The sequence below is a fragment of the Mytilus edulis genome, chromosome 9, assembly GCF_963676685.1.
Source record: "Mytilus edulis chromosome 9, xbMytEdul2.2, whole genome shotgun sequence".
Classification (NCBI taxonomy): Eukaryota; Metazoa; Mollusca; class Bivalvia; order Mytilida; family Mytilidae; genus Mytilus; species Mytilus edulis.
Genome location: NC_092352.1, coordinates 70,877,442 through 70,900,461, shown reverse-complemented (window position 1 = coordinate 70,900,461; position 23,020 = coordinate 70,877,442). Strand labels below are relative to the sequence as shown.

At 32.8% G+C, this 23,020-nt stretch overlaps 2 protein-coding genes across 2 annotated transcripts in view; one reads left to right on the top strand and one right to left on the bottom strand.

Moving 5' to 3' along the window:
* LOC139488960 (uncharacterized) overlaps nt 1–22,206 on the bottom strand; it is a 32,112-nt gene extending 9,906 nt beyond the window's left edge. The window contains exon 1 of the mRNA XM_071274947.1: nt 22,079–22,206. The gene's annotated coding sequence lies outside the window, so the exon portion shown is untranslated. The remainder of the gene's footprint in view (nt 1–22,078) is intronic.
* Nucleotides 1,261–5,475, top strand: LOC139488956 (fibril-forming collagen alpha chain-like). Its single transcript, XM_071274943.1, has 4 exons — nt 1,261–1,630; nt 2,163–2,270; nt 3,391–4,470; nt 5,041–5,475. Exons 1-4 carry the CDS (start codon nt 1,423–1,425, stop codon nt 5,418–5,420), a joined length of 1,776 nt encoding a protein of 591 aa, XP_071131044.1. The 5' UTR covers nt 1,261–1,422; the 3' UTR covers nt 5,421–5,475.
* Nucleotides 22,207–23,020: the final 814 nt, after the last annotated feature.

Genomic DNA, 23,020 nt, shown 5'->3' with positions numbered 1-23,020 from the left:
TCTTTTGTAGACGAAACGCGCGTCTGGCGTAAATATAAAATTTAGTCCTGGTATCTCTGATGAGTCTTTTGTAGACGAAACGCGCGTCTGGCGTAAATATAAAATTTAGTCCTGGTATCTTTGATGAGTTTATTGAGAGATCTCAATCCCTATCTTTAAACTCATCCAATGTGGAATAAACAAATATGGCGCAAAATACACAGTGAAATCCGAGGGTATAATCAGCTCAGTAGTCAATACTTCGGTACTGACATGATTACAAACATATCTAAATGTGCCCGTTTATAATTTTGGAATTTACGGGACCTAAGGTTTGACCTCCCTCATGCAAAATTGGCCTAAAAAAGATATATTACTGATTTCAGGTCATTAGTCGAATAAAACTTTATTGTAGTGACAGTAATGTGGGTAAACAAAATAAACAGACACTATAGGGTAAAATGTCAAAAATGGATTAAACAGTAAGAGTAATAATTTACAAAGAAAAATAATAGAATACTAAAACACGTTATCAAGATGATAAAACAACGTCAGTACCTAAAATATATGTAAATGCAATGCAATGGATAATCACAGTTTTGTAATCCCACCTACACCTTATACCTTAGCCGTATTTGACAAAACTTTTTGGAATTTCGGGACTTCAATGCTCTTCAACTTTGTACTTGTTTGGCTTTTTAACTGTTTTGATATGAGCGTCCGGCGTATTACATTATAATCCTGGTACCTTTTATAACTTTTTTACATGAATCATATGAATTTCAATTGGATACATTTGTGTACCTTAGTATGACAAAGTTATTTTAGATTTATTTAATGCTTTTGATGTTTAAAAGGTTGTTTCTCGTTTGGTTATTGTATAACGTCTATTTATTCATATCTCTCTACTAATTATTTTTTAGTTTTTCATTCTTTAACGTTTTTCTTTTGTTAATGTAGCTTCTTATCATTTGTTTGTTATGATTCAAGATTTTCTTTTCGGACTAAGCAAAAAGTAAAATCCCAAAAATACTGAACTCCAAGGAAAATTAAAAAAGGAAAGTCCCCAATCAAATGGCAATTGATAGGAACTCAACCCTTACACGACATTTCGTTAAACTTGAAACCCATTTAAGAGAAGCACTAAGGACAAATTGATTCAATTGATAATTGACACTTGGGATGTTGTTAGTCGTTAAGGAGGAGATATCAAATTTCAATTTCAATTATGTATATTATATTACGTATGAATTTTATGATAGTACCAACAAAATGTTCTATTTTTTTCCATGTCACTAAGGGCATGATCAACTAGGAAGTTGTCATTACCAAGAAAAAGTTAGAAGAAGATGCTATTTAAAGTACCAACTTGATGAGTACACGCTCGTTATATTAGCGCTAAATAAATAATCCAGATATATAATAAGTTATATGTGGTAAATAATGGGTGAGAAAGTTGAATTAGTTAGCGTGATGCAAACACAAGAATCTGCTAATTTGGAATATCAAGCAGGTCAAGCTGATGTGTGGGCTAAACTATACAAAATCCAAGACGAATATCGGAAGAGAGATAAACTGATCATCTACTCTTTAGTAGTTTTATTTTTTTGTTTTTCGATCGCAATTTCGGTCATTGTCTTATATTTAAAAGGTAAGTATCATGTTTTCATTTATTTTCATGTCTTCACTTTATTTTACTTGGGTATCATAAATCGTGACTTCTTTCTGTGTTTTCTCCTCTAATTGAATAAATAACTGCTCCTTTTAAGTATGTCCGCTGCTGAGATTCAAAATAAAAAAAATTCACGAATGGTATCCTTTTGAAAAGGTTATGTTTCTTACACCAGCATTATTGAAATTAAAGATTGCTCTGTGAGCTGTGAGTGAACAAGATTAAAAACACACATTTGGCGGAAAAGGTTTCTCTGCATTTTTCGTATTGAATGTTTCAGGAGAAAAATATATTTAACTGTATGAAAAGATAGTTTTGAAACAACAAGTATTTGTTTGGTAGTATGGTAATGATATGTTATTTCCTTGCTGAAATATTGGAAAATTCAGGTGCTATATGTACTAGGGTCATTTTCAGAAAGGAAAACCTAAAAATAATCTGAATATTTACTTATATCCAGTACTATATGTAGCTGGTTTTTTTTAGCTGGAACTTTCACATTCATTTTCAGTGTGCATAGATCAAAAGTCAACAGTTGAAACACAGATACAACAACTGAAAACAAATGTGTCAGAACTTTATGATTCAAATAGACATATACAACTGATAAATCCAGTTGGTAAGTCAACTTAATAATGACTGGTATGCATATGCAAATTTACTGGTAACATTGCCAAGTTATGTCTCTACGAGATGAAACATAAAGATCATAACTGGGAACCAGTACGACAACAAAATTAATTTTCTATGAATATTCTATATCTCCCCAAAAGAGGTGTGGTTTGAGAAACAGCTGTGTTTACAAAGTGCAACCTTTACGGTGATATATTTGAAAATTAAAAATTTACCAAATTTTAATACAGAAATATAAATTTATATATCAGTCTCATGAACGTGTCCGACATCCACAATTCTAAAGACTGTTTAGTAAAGACTGCAATATTCAGGGGTGGGGATTAGAATGCGTACTATTTTCAATAGGATCAAAGTGACATAAAATAAGATTCTCAGATAGAAATAGTAGTTGAGCAAAGGTACACAACAACTTCACTTGAGTGCCCTGGGTTAAGGACAGATACTTCTTATATCAGAAATGTGTGTAAATGCGGTTCCCCAATGCTTTGTAAGCATTTATGTGATAGAGATGTTTAATTCTGTAAAATTAGAATTATCTGATTGCATATTTTATTGCGATTTTTTTAACAATGGACAAGTATGCGAGATAGATATTCACGATTTTAGAAAATAATGCAAACAAAATTCGCTATCGCAATTTAAAATGCGAGTTTTTATTTTTGCGTAACATATCTCGTCGTCTTGATAAAAAAAACCGTTCACGATGTTTGACAATATATAAATCTGTGTGACTTGAAAGGTTATGCTACATTCTACAAATAGACCTGTACTTTTAATAAGTAATGTGCTACAACCTAGGTCTATGTACCCTAAAATAAGCAAAGGAATGCTTCGGATAAAGTCTAATATAAATTCGACTTTTATTTTTAAACTGAGATAAAATGATTTCAAAACATGTGTAAAAGAAGAATAAGTGCATACCCAGAATTACAAAAACGTAGTTATTGCTTGTTTTATCCACAAATGTTACAATTGCTTTAACTCATCGAGAATAAATATGAAATGTGAGAAAGATATGGGAGAACAGGATAGCACAAAGAGTGATGAACTGTTTAAAGTAATTTCACCTGGCAAAAACTTAAGTGAAAATCAATATATTCTAGGTGATAAAATCAAAACTGGAAATATGGTCCAAATTGGTGACAAAGGTTCAATCGGAGACAAAGGTCCTATTGGAGATAAAGGTCCGATAGGAAACAAAGGACAAAACGGTCATAACGGAGACAAAGGTTCGATTGGGAACATAGGTCAAAAGGGAGACAAAGGTCCTATAGGAGACAAAGGTCAAAAGGGAGACAAAGGTCCTATAGGAGACAAAGGTTCAATTGGCAACACGGGTCCAATGGGGGACAAGGGTTCAATTGGACACCAGGGATCAATTGGAGACAAAGGGTCATATGGTGACAAAGGTAAAAAGGGAGATAAAGGTCAAATTGGGAACAAAGGTCCTATTGGAGATAACGGTTCAATGGGAGCCAAAGGGTCATATGGTGACAAAGGTAAAAAGGGAGATAAAGGTCAAATTGGGGACAAAGGTCCTATTGGAGATAACGGTTCAATGGGAGACAAAGGTCCCATTGGAGACAAAGGTTCCATTGGAGACAAAGGTTCTATCGGAGATAAAGGTTCAATTGGAGAACAAGGTTCAATTGGAAACAAAGGTCCAATAGGAAACAAGGGTCACATCGGTAATATAGGAGACAAAGGTTCGAGTGGAAACCCTGGTCAAAAGGGCGATAAAGGTTCAATTGGAGAGAAAGGTCTTTTTGGAAATAAAGGTCCAATGGGAGATAAAGGTCCAATAGGAAACAAAGGACACATAGGAGACACAGGTTTGAGTGGTAACACAGGTCAAAAGGGCGATAAAGGTTCAATTGGAGACAAAGGTCCTATTGGTGATAAAGGTCCAATGGGAGAAAAAGGTCCAGTAGGAAACAAAGGATACATCGGTGATATAGGAGACAAAGGTTCGAGTGGTAACACAGGTCAAAATGGAGACAAAGGTTCTATTGGAGACAAAGGTCCGATAGGAGACAAAGGACGAGTCGGTAGTAAAGGCGAAACAGGTTCAATTGGCAACACAGGTCCAATGGGAGACAAGGGTTCACTAGGGGACAAAGGTCAAATGGGGTACAAAGGACAAACAGGAGATAAGGGACCCGCTGGGGACAAAAGCCAAGTTGGTAAGAAATGTTTTAAACATCTGCATCCCTTGTTTAAAAGGTGAGAAAAAGTGACAAAAGCTAAAAAAGAATTTCATTGTCGATTATATGAAATGGGTAATAAGGACAATAAGGGATATTTGTCCGACGAGCATAAATAAAACTATTTTGGTTTGTTGAATGATTTAGCACTTAATTGAGATAAATGAATAAGTGACAAACAACTAAACAAAATAGAAACTAATTTCAAAACTCTATATCAAGATGATTCACTGAAAATTACTTGATTACGTAGATAATTTGAAAAAAAACATCCACTGAGGTAGAAGATGCACAGTAACACTGATGTCGGTGAACATAATCTTAATTCGAATATTCCTGGTATACCTATCTAAAAGATATTATCCCGAAATAGACAGTTGATTAACAATACATTAACTGTATTAAAAACATTTAAGCAAGTCAAATCACAGATAAGTGTGAGAATGAAAGGATCTTCAACAATTATATCAATTTTAATCTCTTTCAAGACTATTTATTTATTCAAAATAAATGTGTGATTATTAATTTCATTTTTTTTACTATTTTCAGTGGCACTCACCTCTTGTGGACCTTATGAGTACTTAAATCCTACCAGTGATGGCATGATCAAGTTCCCCAAAAAGAGAACATCTGTCGGCGTGAACAATATCTCACTATTTATTAATTCAGGCGTGTTTACTTGCGAATATGCTGGTTTGTATCACATTTCCGTAACAATAATGACAAAAACGAGTCATGCATACTTCGAAGTGAGAAAAAATAAGTTAATGATTGTTCCTGGATACATTCCTGACCATGACAAGCAATTCAATTCTGGTACTATTAACACAGTGGTAGAACTAAACGTCAACGACAAGATTAGTGTTTGGAAAGGCAACGTGAAACAGTATTACAGCTATTACTCATGTCTCACTATAGTAAAACTGTAAAGTACTGGAATATAACATTATATTATAAAACTATCCAAATAAAAGTGTTAAGTCTTATGCGTTTTCCTTTATCATACATATTTTTACCATGTAAAATTTCAAATATATAACCATACCATTTATTAAATTACTTTGTATAAGCTTACCAAGTATAACTTAACTATGAATAACCCCGGTATGTTTAACCTTACCAATCATAACCTTTACATGAATAACCTTACCATGTATAACCATACCTTTTATAACCTTACGAAGTATTACCAAACCACGCATTTCCATAACATTATCAAAGATAACCTTACGTAGTATAACCTTACCAAGTATAACCTTATTATGTATAACATTACCATGTATTTAACCTTACCATGTATAACCTTACTAAATAGAACATTACCCAGTAGAACTTCACTGTGCATAACCTTTCTTAGCACAATTACACCAAGAATAGCTTTATCATGTTTGGTCTCAATCTTACAATGCATTACCAATCCATGTATAATCCTGTCATGTATAACACTTCTATGTGTAACCCTCCCATGTATAATCCTTCCCATTCGTAACCTTACCATACATAACTTTATCGAGAAAAAAAAAACAACTTGTGTTTTCTTAATTTGCATAACATTACCAAATATTTGTACCTTACCCTGCATAACCTTACAATGTATAACCTAATCATATTTACATTGTAATTTACCATGTATTACTTTTCAAGTCTAACATTTCCTTGTATGACTTTACCAAGTAATATCTGACCCTGTATAATCTTCTGAAATATAACAGGTATAGAATGATCTTACACAACTTATATTTTAAAACACTGCATAATGAAAATGAGATATTTTGGTAAATATCAATGATGCAGTAACACAGGCACTTGTCTCTAAAAAATCCTATATACCTTTATATAACACAAGGCACTTAACTCGCATTTTTGAAAAATGTCACCCGGTCCCGAAATTCCGTTTTGTTTCGATTTCTCGGTTGTCAACCACACTAAAACTAATTACTAGTATGCTGTAAATTCAAATAGATTTATCTACATAATGGTGTACATCAGGCCTACCTTTGTTATCGGAATCACTCGTAGCAGGTCCCCCAAAATATCCAACCGTAACTATTTTATATTTACCCCAGTAGTTTTGTACTTGGAACTAACATAAGAAGTTTATTGTAATGAATAAGTGGATCTTTCTTAGCTCTTACTATTTGGTAAGGTTGAAAAATACTTAAGGTCCTTTTTTTTTTATTATGAAAGCATTTCATGGCTTTTTTTTTATTTTAAAATAATTTGGCATCGTACATAACGGAAGTTACATTGACTAACCCGGTGCAGTAAAAATCGGTTTCAATTAAGATTACTACTATTTATATTAAAAACGCGTTAATTTAATTCTTTAAAAACTTTAGAAATAGCAAAGTTGAGGAACAATAACAAAAAGAAAAATCACAAAAATACTGAACACCAAGTAAATTTCAAAATTTCAAAACGGAAAGTCACTAATCAAATGGCAAAATCAAAATCAAAACTGCATACACATCAAACGAATGGATAACAACTGTCATATTCCTGACTTGGAACAGGCATTTTCTTATGTAGAAAATGGTGGATTAAACCTGGTTTTATAGCTTTCTTAATTGCAAGGTTGGTACACCGTGATTATGAATTACATGTAACTACACACGGATAAACAAGTGTGACCAATAACAAAAACCGATCACCAAACATTTAGTCTAGATAAAACCAAATAAAATGATGACCAAAACAGTTTTTTTTGTGATACAGTTAGGTTCTGTAGTATTGCCGATGTTGCTAGATTAAACCCCGTGACTGCACTCTCTTGTACTTTCCTAAATTAGTTTTATGGCTCAACTTTTCACTTACATTTAAGTAGAACAAAAATATACAAAAAATGACCAAACATTTTGTTAATGTTTCCTATAATATGTCAACATGTAATTGTGCGTTTTATATGTCTGCAAGGCAAGTTTCCTATATCCTGATCTGCTGTTATCCATCCGCAAGCAATTACATTTTAATGAGTAATTTTTATTGAATTTTATCAGGATAGAACGAAAAATTATATAACTAAAGGCAACAGTAGTATACCGCTGTTCGAAAGTCATAAATCGATTGAGAGAAAACAAATCCGGGTTACAAACTAAAACCGAGGGAAACAACGAAACATCAGAAACACTGGATTGCAACAAAAAACAAAAGACAATGGAACACAATGGAACACAAAAAAACGAACTATAAGATAACAACTGCCATTTCCTGACTTGGTACAAGACATTTGAAGTAAAAACTGTGGGGTGAACCTGGTTTTGTGGGTAGCCAAACCTCGCGCTTTTATGGCAATGTAAAATGACACCATTACATGACAGGACTACAGTGCAAATAAATGCAAAAACATTCAGACAGAGAAATACATAAATAAACAATACAATAGTACATTTCGACATGCTAATAGTTATCAAAGGTACCAGGGTTATAATTTAATACGCCAGACGCGCGTTTCGTCTACATGAGACTAATCAGTGACGCTCAGATCAAAATAGTAAGAAAGCCAAACAAGTACAAATTTGAAGGGCATTGATGATCCAAAATTCCAAAAAGTTGTGCCAAATACGGCTAACGTTATATATGCCTGGGATAAGAAAATCCTTAATTTATAGAATAATTCATACTTTTGCAAACAGTAAATTTATAAAAATGACCATATAATTGATATTCAAGTCAACACCGAAGTGCTGACTAACCACAGAATAAAAACAAACACGTATAACAATCTAGGACAGCACATAAAAACAGCACAACAGAACTACGCATTGTCTGTCACACGACTGCATCGACGCCACAAAAGTGACGTCACAGGTAAATTTCTAAATATAATAGAAGATGGATTTACAGTTAGAGATCAGGCTTGTATAATTATGGTATAAGATTTTTATAACAATTACACGACTATTAATATAGAATTGTGTTTGTAATTAGATAATTAATTGTATTATCTAGCTATGTCGGTATTTCTTCTAAATCAAACGGTAAAACAAATAAATCATGTAAGTTTAGTTGCTTTAAACTAGAATCTTATAAATGAGCTGGGTGATTAATAATCTTTTACTTTTACATACGAATAGAAAATAAAAAAAATAGAATTACAACTACAAACGATAAGACATTTAACAATATCCGATCAGAGTTACAAATACAAAATCATAACTAAATACATGAATGTTGTATAAACAAAAACCGAGACACGTCTTATATCAATGCCTATTCAGCATAACGTATCAACTGAGATATGTAAACACCATACGATGGGGCAGATGGTATTTTACTGCTGAGAAAATGGGAAATTGATAATTGGGAAGTTGAAATCGTCCTGTTTGTCATTTTAGATTTTAGTGTGAAGTCGTCCATCTGTGTGAATATTGAGGAAAAGATCAAGGTATGAAGCAGTCCTTCTAACATTAATAGTATCCTTAATTTCAAGTTCACTGGGATATATGAGATGTAAGTATTGGCTGAAATATGGGTTATTCAGTCATCATCAATATATCTGAAAGTAAAATTAAAGAATTTCGCAAGGTGCTTTTTCTTTTTCAGGTTCTGAATGAATTCTGCTTTATACGAGTAAAAAACAAATCAGCCAGTAGGGGTGCACAATTAGTACCGATTGGAATACCCACTGTCTGTTGAAACATCAATCCTCCAAACTCAACAAATACATTGTCGATCAAAAAGTACAGCATTTTGATATTATCATCTTCAGTATATTTTCTGGTAGTTTCAGTGTGGTTTTTCACAAAATAAGAATTATTATAACCAAAACAGGAAATTTGTATCTACGATTCCCATATTTATAGAAAAAGTCCTGTTTAATGATATGGTGAAGTCGATCTTTCAATTAAGCATGGGGAATAGTAGTGTTAAGCGTAGAAAAATCAAAAGTTTTAATGTTGCTGCAAAATTGCAGAGATTGTGATCTAAGATTAAGCAGTAGATCTTTATAATTTTTTAGAATCCACATCTAGTTAACACCACTGGTAGAATATATCCCATCACAATATTTTTGAAGGTCATCTTTTACTGTAGAAAGAGTAGAAGTCAGTACTTTAGAAAGATGTTTAGTCGAACATTTTGATGATCCAGCTATGTATCGTTCTTTATATGGAGTTTTGTGAAGTTTTGGTATCCAGTATAATGACGGTAAATTTTCTTCGATTTCTTTGGTGTTGATACCAAAAGAAAGAAGGACAGATTTGTGAGTTTGTAAAATTTCATTCTTTGTAAATGATGTTAAAGAATATGTAGGATAACCAGTTGTGCTGTTTATTCCAAGCTCTGTTGTGAGACATTGCACATAATGGCTTTTACATATGAAGACAATATTATTAGAGGTTTTATCTGCTGGAACAACGACATATTTGTCATGCAAATGGGATAAAGCATTCACAACCTCCGCATTCTAGAAAGGGTTAGCAACCCTTGTGCTCATAGTACATCGTAGTTTCTGAATGTGCTCCTGAATGCATGATCGAATAGCTTTGATCCGTTCAGACAAAGTGTCCAGTTCTGGTTTGTCTGGTTCGCGCTTTACCCGTTTTCTAGCATAGCCCTCAACTGCATACATCAGTAACCTGAAGTTCTTTTTCAATTTGATGGGCTGGGGAATTCTATATTTTGGTCTCTTGGCTAACAACGCTCTTAGTTGTTTATTGGTAACGATTCCAAGGTTGCTAGTAATAACATGACCAACTGGACTATAATTGTATTGTGACGAGGCACATGAGCAATCCGGAGGCTTGGATTTTTCATCTTTGAGGTTAACGGCCTTTTAAACGTTCTTGTGGTTGAAAATCGTGGATGTAATAGACCTGGTGTTAGTATAGGAAATTACAGGTGTAGCTCTATTTTTGAAGTAATCAGGTATAGTATTTTGTACGGATTTGAATAGTCTATGGTTAGCAATGTCCATGATTATTGCAACTAATCTATACAAAACAGAATTATAATCAATAACGGAAGTATTTTGGGCCTCTTGAAATAGTAAATAAAGTTTAGATAATGGAATGAAGTATAACTTAGTTCTGATATGGTGAATTCCTAAAGGTTTTGGAACAGACGTTAACAAACTATCAATTGGCACGGTGTGCACAGCAGGTGGTATATATTTTCTGTCACCATGACTTCTATTTCGTCGAGCAGAAGTATTAAATAATTGTAATGTATTTACAGTACTACACCTGGGACTAGACAAAATACCTATACCATCAATTTTGTCATTGCATCCTTAGGGATGGATGTTCCCCACTCTCTCATTAAGAAGTCTTCTCTTTGTAAACGATATGGTGTACTCAAAATGGGATAATTTTTTGAATGATATATTTTCTCTGTAATCCGGACTTTCATTGAAACAATAGAATGGTGAGGCTGATTGAAATGTTTATAGAGAAATATGTTGTTATTAGGATCATTAACATAAGACCGATGGTCATTCATTTAAAATTGAGTCTTTGTCGAGTTTCCCCGACGTAGATCAATCCACAAAGAGTACATTCAATACCGTACACAATATTTGAAGCAGTGCAATTCAAATCCTCATGAGTATTGTAACTTTTGGTTGTCAAATATGAAATGCATGCAAAGGAAGTAGAAAATGTATATGTAATTTATGTATATCATATAGCATTTGCACATTTAATATCTAGTAATCGAATATTGTTAATTATCTCGGTTTTTTTATCAATTACTATGTATTTCATAATCTGACTAACTAAGTAAGTGATCTTATAACAAATATTTACAGTAGGTGTACTTTTCATAAAAATACTATTTTTTTCAATGGTTACAAGACGAATCACGTGATTCGTTCGTAAGTTTGCAATATATGTAAAAGCCACGCAATAATTGAATTCTTTGGTCCGCTGATGTACTAATATAATTAATCAAAAAGTTTTTTTCACACATTGGTGAAAACGTTTATGTTGAAAAAGATCACAAACTTTATCTATCAAAACTTTAAAACAGACTTAAAAGTTAAAACCTTAATTAAAAAAAAAGTTATTTAAGAAATAATTCATAGGGGCTTGAATATATCGTGATTTTACCACGGGTTGGCCCTTTATGCCAAATATTTTACCCTGAGCGGTAGCGAGGGGTAAAATATATGCATAAAGGGACAACCCGTGGTAAAATGACGATATATTCAAGCCCCCATGAATTATTTCGATTCTAATAGGACAAATACGGCAATTCTTTTGGATCGAAGCGCTCTAGGTTGAGGCAAATATTTGCCGTTCCCATAAATAAACGCACTATTAGGTAGTACTTCATTTGCCACAGCGGCTTAACCCGGGTTAGCCCGGTCGACTCTTCCGGTATAGGCACAGTCGCTTCATTTGCTGTCAAATCAGCCGCCGGCGAAAATAGGCATACGCCGTCCTCGCCGGTCTTCACTCACCGGCAGGCAATCAGCCGGTCATAAAAGTATGGCGGGAAGCGCAATTTTAGATTGATTTTTTTTCTAATCAGACTACATTACATGATACTGCATTGGTCCACTATGACGATAATAAATTGCCATGCTATATTTTATTTTTAAATTTATAAAATTATCTCGGAGAAACGTTTTTATGATGAATAAGGCCTAAGAAAAAAGATTGCATTTTAAAAATATATATTTATTGTTAATAGGTTCATTTTTTATATTTTGTAGCTTAGAAAGCAAAAAAGTATAAATTTAAACTTCTGTCGCCATCTTTAAATTAGCCGGGTCCATTCTTTTCATTTTCAGCCATAGTTAATCCGGTCACGTGATAGGGCGAACCGGGCATAGCCCGACCTAGAACAAATGAAGCAGCCCCTTTAATTTGCGTAAAAGAACGTGGCAAACTGGGCCTACTTCGATTCGTCCAACTCGGGTTAGTAGAGTTTATCGAGTTTACTCGACTGACAACCGAACCCCCCGAGTTTGACCTTTTGAACCTACCCGAGTTAACTCGACATCAACCCTGGGTCGGGGCAGGTTTAGTCGAGTTTCAAGATGGCGTCAAGTATTTGCAACAAATAAAAGTGATACAAATAAACTGGTATTTGACAAAATACAGCCGAAGAATAAAGCTAACAAGGGGAATTTATTATTGCCTGTATTTCGGAATCAGCCAATATTGTTCATGTGTATATTTGGTCCTCAAATCTTTTCAACTTTGTACTTTATTTGACCTTTTATAACATTTTTAATTCGAGCGTCAATGATGAGTCTTTTGTAGACGATACGCGTGTCTGGTGTAAATGTTAAATTTTATTCCTGGTATCTATGATGAGTTTATTATCAGCTGTCGGTGGTGGTTGGAAATAAAATAGAAATTAATTGTTTTCTTTGAACGATTTTTCCGAGTTTCAATTTTTTCTAAAGCAAACAGGATCAGGACTTTTCTTTGTGAAACACTATGTAATATATTTTTTTTTATTTTAATGCTCAGCAAAAAACATTTTTTTTCACCTCCATTATAATAGTCAACTCGATGGAAGAGTTTTGACTTCGATTCGGAACGGTTGCGCACATGCGCATTAGCACTGACCTTTCAACTAGAGTTAACCCGAGTTGGACGAATCGAAGTAGGCCCTGAATTTGTGACATGCTTAAACTATTTACAATAACGTATTTAGATAGTTTTGGATGAATCTAAATGATAATTTACTTAGAACGAAATTCATAACAGTGTGTTCGACAGTAAAACGTTTATTAGTAATTGTACTGAAAAGTTTACCTTTAACTTGTTTGTCGTGGGCGATGATTTTATGCTCACTCAGTCTATCGGAGACCTTCAAGTGGGGATTTAAATAATCATTTGTTACAAATTTTGATACATAAATGAAACTTTCTTTTCACAAATCATTTAAGGAATTTATTTTAAATAATTGTTATACCATCACTTACAACAGTTTCACTTTTAAGAATATTTATGTCCAGAGCTGATATCAATAAATAATAATAAAAAAAAAAGTTTATTCATGGCAAAAAAACTTTTAAGTTAATAGGGACCCGCGTTATTTCAGAAAATATCTTATTGATTAAGAGAACAAAAACTTCTACGTTGTGATCATTTAAGAGTGGCCTTTTATTTATTCAATGCTAACCATGTGGGCTTTTTTTTTTATATACCATAAATCGATTCGTTCATTCAGATTTTTGTCAGTTTGCCTTGGCTCTTCAAGTCCAACACACAACTTCTCACGAAATTGGTATTTTTCTTACAAAAATTACATCCATGTGATGTATTCTTTTCATGGAGAATGAATGTTGCACCTTATTTTATTTGTTATCGTGTTTTTTTGTGTGTATCATTGACGTATAAGACAACCTGAATCTTCTTTATTCAAATTTAAAACATACGAGATGGCAATTATGACACAAAATAACTAAATTAAACTTACAGCAGAAGAAAGATAATGAACATCGCTTTTATAGTCTTCTAAATATCGAAGACGCGTGGTCTTTTTAAAAATGATGTAAATTTATAAAGGAAACAACAAACAAAATAGTTCGAATATTTATATTGGAAAAAGTAACGGTGTGTAAATCATAACAATTATTTTATTTCAATGAAAATCAAACTGTTGAATTTTTTCCGCTGCGAGCAAATTTTTAATTTTGGTCGCATTTTGAAAATCAATAAATCTTGTATTTTTGTTGGAAGCTGCACTGTGCAGTTTATACCCGGTTTTTTTTCAATGCATGGGTAGGCATTATATTCGTGATTATTTTTGCCCGAGCGATATCGAAAAACTATTATAAAAAGTGTCCTAGTTCAGTGAAAATGTACGTCATACTTATTTCCTAAACAAATAAATAAACAAACATTAATTAACATACAACACTACCAAAGGCCAGAGACTCCTTACTTGTATGATTTTGTAAAAAAATGCGTCTTTTTAAAACAGTCGAAAACAAAATTGTCTGTCCAATGGAAAAGTCGAAGCCCAAAAAAGATGAACAGTGCATTATAGAAACATAGAAGCTGGTTGCAAAAGTTGACGACAAGATCTATTTTATAACTTGAGTATGGCCTAATACTATTAACCTGAAATAAATATATTTATAGCAATTCCCTTGATACGAAAGATCTGCATGTTGCCTTGGGCTTTTATTTTCTTTTTTTTTTGCTCTTTGGTTGGGTTTTTGTCTCAATGACAATTCAATTTTCATTCTTATCATAGATATAACTGCATGTTAAAATAAGAATATGAAGTGTGATAGACAATCAGACACATTCTTTCCAGGGACCAACAGGCGTTATCAAGCTATAGGTCCCCGTATGGCCTTCGACCATTAGCAAAATACACACTTTATAGAATGAAAGCTCCAAGAGGTCTTGGGATGAAAAAAAAAACAAACATAAAAGATGAGCGAGAAAAAAAATAGGGATACCGCATGGAAATTGGAAAATGGTCCGCAACATTAATTTAGTCAACTCACTTATTTGAAATTAAAGACCTGGCGAATTTTAGCCTTTTGCAATGGATGTGATGTATGTTTAAAAAAAAATCATGGTTTGTTTGGACATTTTTATAAATCAAGTCTTGTTTTTAAATTATTTGCAAGTAAGTTTTAAGTCATGAACAAATAATCACTCACAGAAAGACGTCAAATCCATCAACAAAAGAAAAAAATTAATAGACGACCGACAACGCACAGAATATCATGTATGTGTTCCAGACCATATGAGTATTTGGACCATACGCATATATCATGACCATAAGGGTATACTAATATGGTCCAACCATACACGTATGGTCCAAATACGCATAAGGTCCGGAACATATTTTATTTGCGATCACAAATGCACGAAGACGTCCATTTCTATGTAAATTGGGTCGATTTTTTTATATAGATCAGATGAATGCGTTTCTGTTGCCAAGTGTTTTTCACAAGTATAGTATCAGTATAGCAGAACGGTTTAAGTTTCCTATATACACCAAATGATACATTTTGCCAATACAATAACGTAAATGCATGCAAATTTCACAAGGTTTAATCCAAATAGCTTTCTTACTATCCAATAACTTTCAAGTACGAAAAAGAGAGGGCAGAAGTATATTTTGTCTTTATGTTTCGTATTTGCACAACTTTTGAAAGTGGATTATGCATTCGTTCTAAAATAAAATTAGACCAGATAAAAGTTAAAAGATTCAAAAACTCGACAATCGCAATTGTTAAATCCGAAAAAGATAATCAATCAATACATGCATTCAGTAAGTCATTCTTTTTTTCTGAAAGAACATGGCTTTGCGATATCTTATTATGAAAATTGATTGTCGAAACATAACAAAAACACAAGTAAAGGACGTTTAATTAATCAATATAAATCAAAACACAAATTCCTGATTAGTATTTCGAATTATTTTATATAGGCGTTGAGAACCTTTGGTGATCCCACGGTTTAAATGTTTATATTAAGGACGTCGTGAGCAATGGGCGTTATAGACGATCGTTCACCTAATCTGTCCCAGTCAATGGGATATTAAAGTGCGCCAATCAATGTCCATAGCCACACTGTTATGAATTCGATACTATATGTCTTTATTAATTAACATACTATATAGTAAAATATCTTTTCTATCGATCATCCCGCTGGGAAGTCGTCATGAATACAGTATTATTTTTAGGGGGTTCACTCGATAGACGCAAATTTTATAAGTCTTAACTTCAAGGTTAATCGAGCAAATTTATTTAATAATTGATTTTTACTTTTTCTTTACTTTACACCGAGCTCATGAGGGTCATTATATCTGATTTTTATTGCTGTGTCCACAATTGTTATTCTACGTATTTCACCTGTATTGGTGTGGACAATTCCATGTTTATATCACATGACATTTCCGCGGGAAATTCTTCTATTGAGACCGTACGAGAGATGTAAATTTGGATTAATGCATATGTATTGTGAAATATATTGTTCTCTGTGTATATATTTTTGATTAATTGATGATAACATTTTCAACAACATAGTTAGATGTCAGGTTTGTACACATTTAGTCCCTACTCTAGTCTATATTCACAACTGAATCCAGTGAACTGGTCAGAGAAGGGATACATGTAATGCATAAATCACATTTCAGGACATTTCAACCAACAAAAAACTATTGAATATTTTATCAGCTGACATATCTATTTTTATTTCAGCTAATGTCAGTCATACCAACTGACAAAATCAGCGGAAACCGTGTATTCGTGAATTCTATCACTTGCTATGGACTGAGACTACTATAACACAGCTATGGACGATTCTCTATAAAAATTAAATAAAGGCAACAGTAGTATACCGATGTTCAAACTCATAAATCCATGGACAAACAACAAAATCGGGGTAACAAACTAAAACTGAGGGAAACGCATTAAATATAAGAGGAGAACAACGACACAACACTACAATGTAACACACACACAGAAACGGACCAAGCAACAAACAAAATCCCACGAGAATAAAAATATAACATCAAAACCAAATACATGAATTTGGGATAGACAAGTACCGTGACACGTCTTATCGCAATGTGAATTTACACTCAAAATTAACATTCTATTGGGTTGTTTACATTTTGAGTCATATGATAAATGTATGTTGGACGATTCAATATAACATTGTATTTTAGGGGTTGTTTACATTTTGAGTTGTATGATAAACGTATGTTTGTGTGTGTTTCTAAATGAAAACAGCTCAATTTTATAATACTTGATGGTCATTGATCTAAAAATTTATTATACAGAAACGTGACACACAGTTTATCTACTCTTTGAATCTTGTCTAAATGACCTACATGTACATGTACATGTACATTACAGCCATGAAAATGGTATATCCCAATTTACTCCTGGCATTCACGTTGGAATTCCGCAGATACCATACTGCCATATCGAATTTACCAATAACAAAACAAATATATACATGTACATGTATAGTCACAGAAGTTTGAAATTCTAGCAATGACGGTGTAAAGATATGACAAACTCACTATCCAGTGGCGGATCCAGAACGTTTTGTAAAGGGGGGGCGCTGACTGAACTAAGTGGGCCCGCTCCCGTCACACTTCAGTGATTCCCTATATAATCAACCAAATTTTTCCCACGAAAGGGGGAGCCAGGACCCCCCTGGATCCGCTTATGAATCAAGAAATAGGGAGGTACACCCGAAGGTACACCCCACCCATCCTTTTTTTTTTTTTTATCTAGAAAAGGATGGGGTTGGAGCTTAAGGCCGTTCTACGTTGACGAATTTCATTCATATTCACATTGATAAATTACATACGAGTATACGTCAATGAGGACCCAACGTCAATGAGGACCCAACATGCCCAATATCAGACAAAGGAAACAAAACGACATATAGGACATATAGAGGGCAAAAATAAGTTTTAAACAATGGACAAAAGCAGTGGCATCGACCCAGTGGTTGTAAATAAACTCATCATAGATACCAGGATTGAAATTTCGTATATACGCCAGACGCGAGTTTCGTCTACAAAGATTCATCAGTGACGCTCGAATCAAAAAATGTTAAAAAAGGCCAAATAAAGAACGAAGTTGAAGAGCATTGAGGATCAAAAGTTCCTAATAGTTTTGCCAAATACAGCTAAGGTAATCTATTCCTGAGGTAAAAAAGCCTTAGTATTTCAAAAATTCAAAATTATGTTAACAGTTAATTTATAATTATGAACATATCAATGATAACTCATGTCAACACAGAAGTGCTGACTACTGGGTTGGTGATATCCTCGGGGATATAAATCTCCACCAGCAGTGGCATCGACCAAGTGGTTGTAAATAAATAAAGGCAACAGTAGTATACTGCTGTTCAAAATTCATAAATCGATAGAGAAAAAACAAATCCGGGTTACAAACTAAAACTAAGGGAAACGTATCAAATATAAGAGAACTACGACACAACAGAGACACAACACCGAAATGTAACACACACAGACACGAACTATAGTGTAACAATGGCCATTAATAAACTCATCATAGATACCAGAATTTAAATTTCGTATATACGCGCGTTTCGTCTACAAAGACGAAACCACTAATGTTCTTCAACTGGTCGTTTATTTGACTAACACCACAAGAAAAAGAGAGGATATCAATTTAGACGAAGGAGACTAAGGAAACGTTAAGGTTTAATCCACTATTTTCTACATAAGAAAAATCCCTGTACCAAGCTGGGAATCTGACAGTTGTTGTGTATTTGTTTGATGTGTTTGAGCTATTGATTTTGCCATTTGATTAGGGAATTTCCGTTTCGAATTTTTCTCGGATTTTAGTATTTTTTAATTGTACTTTTAATACTTATAGTTTTAGAGAAAACAGACAAGGTCATAACATAAAACATGAACGACGAACATCAAGGTAAAATACATTAAACAAAGTTAATCGCAGTAACTTCGATAGCAGGGAGACCGGGTGCGCTGAAAAAGTAAGCAGTTAATGCTGTCTGCGATGTATTCAAACACAATGTTTGGAAGCTGGATCCTATTAATTGTCATGTGAACCAATTACCGGTATGTGTATTTGGGTTGCTCATTCAATGCTGTCGATTAAATGGAGCAATGAATAACTTTCATACATATGGGAGGTTTACTTATGTATAAAAGTTTTAATCCACTATGTTCTTCAGAAGATTTTTTCAGGGTTTTGAACTTACTCCGTTTTTTTACTTTACTTTCGAGTTTGTTTTTTTGCTAATACTTTTTTGCCGTGCATTCGCAATGCAAATCTATCCACAGTCAACAGTTCACTATTATTAAACCAGTGGCTGAATAAATTTATTGTTATTTTACTTTTGTAGACAAGAAAATTCAAGAACAACGCGTAATCAACCTTAGTGTAAGAAATTTTGAAATCAGTGTTTGTGAATAATCCAATGTAACATAGTTGTAGTAAATTAGTATAATAATATGAATGAGAATTCGGAAAAAATGAAACATTTAACAATACTTTAAATAATTTCATGAGTCAGTCGCGCTTTTCTGGGTTTACCTTCATCAATCATGAACGCTCAAGGCTAAATATTTAAAATCTGAGCTATATATAAGAACCAAAACAGTTTAGGAGCTATATGACCAAAACATACATAAAATAGCCAAATACCTGTAAATAACACGAGATCAGAGTCTTCCCTTTTAATCGAGTACAACACTACGATTTTGATATGAAAAATACTGAAATTTAACATAAAAACAAGATATTTAAAATGAGGTGCTTTTAATAACTCAATGAAAAGATAATACATAGTTTTATATTCGTTCCGTAGATTAATAATTTCAGTTATATGCAAGTAATCGTTCATTCTTGTCTTTTGTATTTTGTGATTTGAACTTTTTTTTAAATAAAAGCAAAAGCAGACGGTTACTTCGTAGTCGTGATCATTTGTAGAAAGTTATTTGTATTTCAAAATGGCTTTAAGGATGTTCGCTCCTCTTGTTTTTGATTTTTTGCCAGAATTTCGGAATCCTCTAGTTTCATCCATTTAGTATCATTTAAAAAAATTGCCCACTGACCCCTACTGTTCTTTTCATAATTTGATTACATATAGTTTAAAATGTCTTCTTTGAAAATCTTAAAAAATCCTTGTTATTTTTTCATCAATTTTGTAAGGAAAAAGGCGCTAATGTTAAGTGTATGAAAAATCTAGAGAGAATTATTTCCCGCCAAATTTTCAATGGCTTATATCTCGAAAATGAGCACACGGACCCTCCATTTTTTTCTACTTTTTGAGTTTCTTTATTAATATACTATCAATTCATAATAGTCTTTTAAAAAGCTTGTTATCTTTTAACAAAGTAGCGAACACCCTTAATTATTCAATGTTTTTCAGCGACAAAGTTGTATTTAAAGTATAGTTTAAATCTAATTTATCTACTTATTAAAACTCGCGGAAGAAGATAAGATCACACAACAAAAGATTTAAACTGAATACATGAGAAACTCTTTGTTATATGAACACTCATTCATATAAATGATCTTTATGCTTTTTAAAACAAAAAGTTTGGTATTTTATCTAACACACATGTGCTATTGCGTGATATTGCGTATATTTACAGACGAACAGAATCAAGTCCCCAAAGATATAACTTTACAAAGTCTGATACAATAGATGCAATGTCTTTTTGACTACTTTGTAAATATCATAAAGATTTTTCAAAATGAATTATGTTGCAGGTGAACACACACAATTTTGAATGAAAGCTTATTTACTATTTAAAATAAAAGAATAAGCACAAATTGTTGAAGTATTGATTTTTTTCTCTCTAGTCGTTATCTTTAACTTCCTTTCAAATAGGGAAGTAAAACTATTGGAAACTGTTATTTATATGTTATCACGTTTCAAGGTTTGGTGACGATATACCCACAATGGAATCTCGGAACCGAACATTTTATATATCGACTTCTTTTCAGTTTAAAACTGCATTCAAACCTCTGAATTATTTAACTTTTTTTTTAGTTATTTGGCTACTGTCCCATTTAAATATATCCAACATCTCCTCGTATTCAAATAATTGGTAGGTAATTGATTCATTGGCAATTAAACTTTATATAAGAAATCCAGGTAGTAAAAAATACATTTCACATTATGCAATTACTGTTAATTTCAAGTATTGTCATTATCAAATGATTCTCTGTATATTTAAGTACATAAAAAAGCACATCATACATAACAGGATTGACATTCTGTATCCCAGACGCATGATTTGTGTCTACTAAAGAGGGACGAAAGATACCAGAGGGACAGTCAAACTCTTAAATCGAAAATAAACTGACAAAGCCTGGTGGCTAAAAATGAAAGAAGACAAACAGACAACCAATAGAACACCTGACGCAACATAGAAAACTAAAGAATAAGCAACACGAACCCCACCAAAAACTAGGAGTGATCGCAGGTGCTCCGGAAGGGTAAGCAGATCCTGCTCCACATGTGGTACCCGTCGTGTTGCTTATTTTATAACAAATCCTGTAAATAGTCGAATTCGGTAGGTCACATTCATGAAAGGGAATGGGATTGTAGTTACGACGTAAGGAACATATCCGATATCATTTGTGAAACAGTTAGTCCATAACAGTCAACCAACTCGTGATGGCGTCCGTAAAATTTATGAAATATTACGAAATTCACCAGTGACGATTGAATCAAAAATTAAAAAGGGCAAATAAAGTACAAAGTTGAGCATTGAAAAACCATTCCTAAAACAATTGGCAAATACAGCTAAGGTAATATATTACTGGGAACTCGCGTTTGGTCTATCAAATGTTCGTCAGTGATGCTCAAATCAAACAAGTTTTAAGGCTTATTAAATTTCAAACCTCAAAAAAGATTGTAAGGCGTCACCACATTAGCACGCTTTTCTCTGTAAAATAAATGTTGAACCCTTCGTTAGATTTATTTTTCACGCAAGTAAGATATCAAAACCATGTGCTACAGCATTTGTGCATCAAAAAGATGTTTCATTACACACGTTTCGATATTTGTATGAATGGAGCAATTTTTTCGTTTTACCAAAAAGGAAGTGACATACAAGGAAAATTGTAGTTTATGATGTAATATCATTATTTATTTCGTGTCTGCTTTAATAATAGATTTTATGGAATAAAACTTACCGTGTGATTGATTGATGTTTGAACTGTCGGTAGGTATACACCCTAGCGAAAGAAGATTGAAAATATATAATTACTATAGAAAATCAGGAATAATATATCTGCTATGGATATACCTGTATTTTACCTATATCATGTGTATGATATGTGCAGGTACGTGGTTATTTATATACAAAACTTTAAATGAACGTATATAATCGACCTATGATTGTAGACAAAACAAATTGAATAAATCTAGGTAGGTCAACGAATCAACGTTTGCTTTTGACTTTTGATTTTGAATAGTGTTTGAATGATTACATTTTTATACACTGTAAAGAATATAATTTATTTGAATTTTGAGTTTTAAAAGGAACTAATACCAATAATAGTGAACAATATACATTAAAAATACAAAATTTTCAATTAGTGCAAATTGCAATAATCCATACATTCGACTGGTAACAAGATTTTTGATTAAGATAAATCTTTTCTTTAATGTATGTGTATTCATGTTATCATTTCAAGGTTTCGCAATTGAATCTTACAAAATCATGGTCAGAATTCAAACTAAACTACCCTTAAACTATATTGTATGACTTTCTTTTATGTAATAAGACGTGAAATATACAAAATTATTTTTAATTTGCTGCGTTTCCTTTTGTTCTTGAATTAATTGGGAGTCCAGAACAGTTCTTAATTTGAATATATATTTTAGTATATAAATTAAATACTAGAATGAGAATTTGATTAAAACGACGCATATAGATTTGGCAGCTGATACTTTTTAAATACCTAGTTGTAAAAATCGGTTAAATTTATCATACAATTCGATAATGTGAATATTACACTATTGAACAGCGGTATATTACTGTTGCCTTTATATACACATAATTAATTGATATACTGTCTCTTTTTATATACTGTATAGTGTTAAGTCATTTGTCTTGAGAGTATAACAACAAT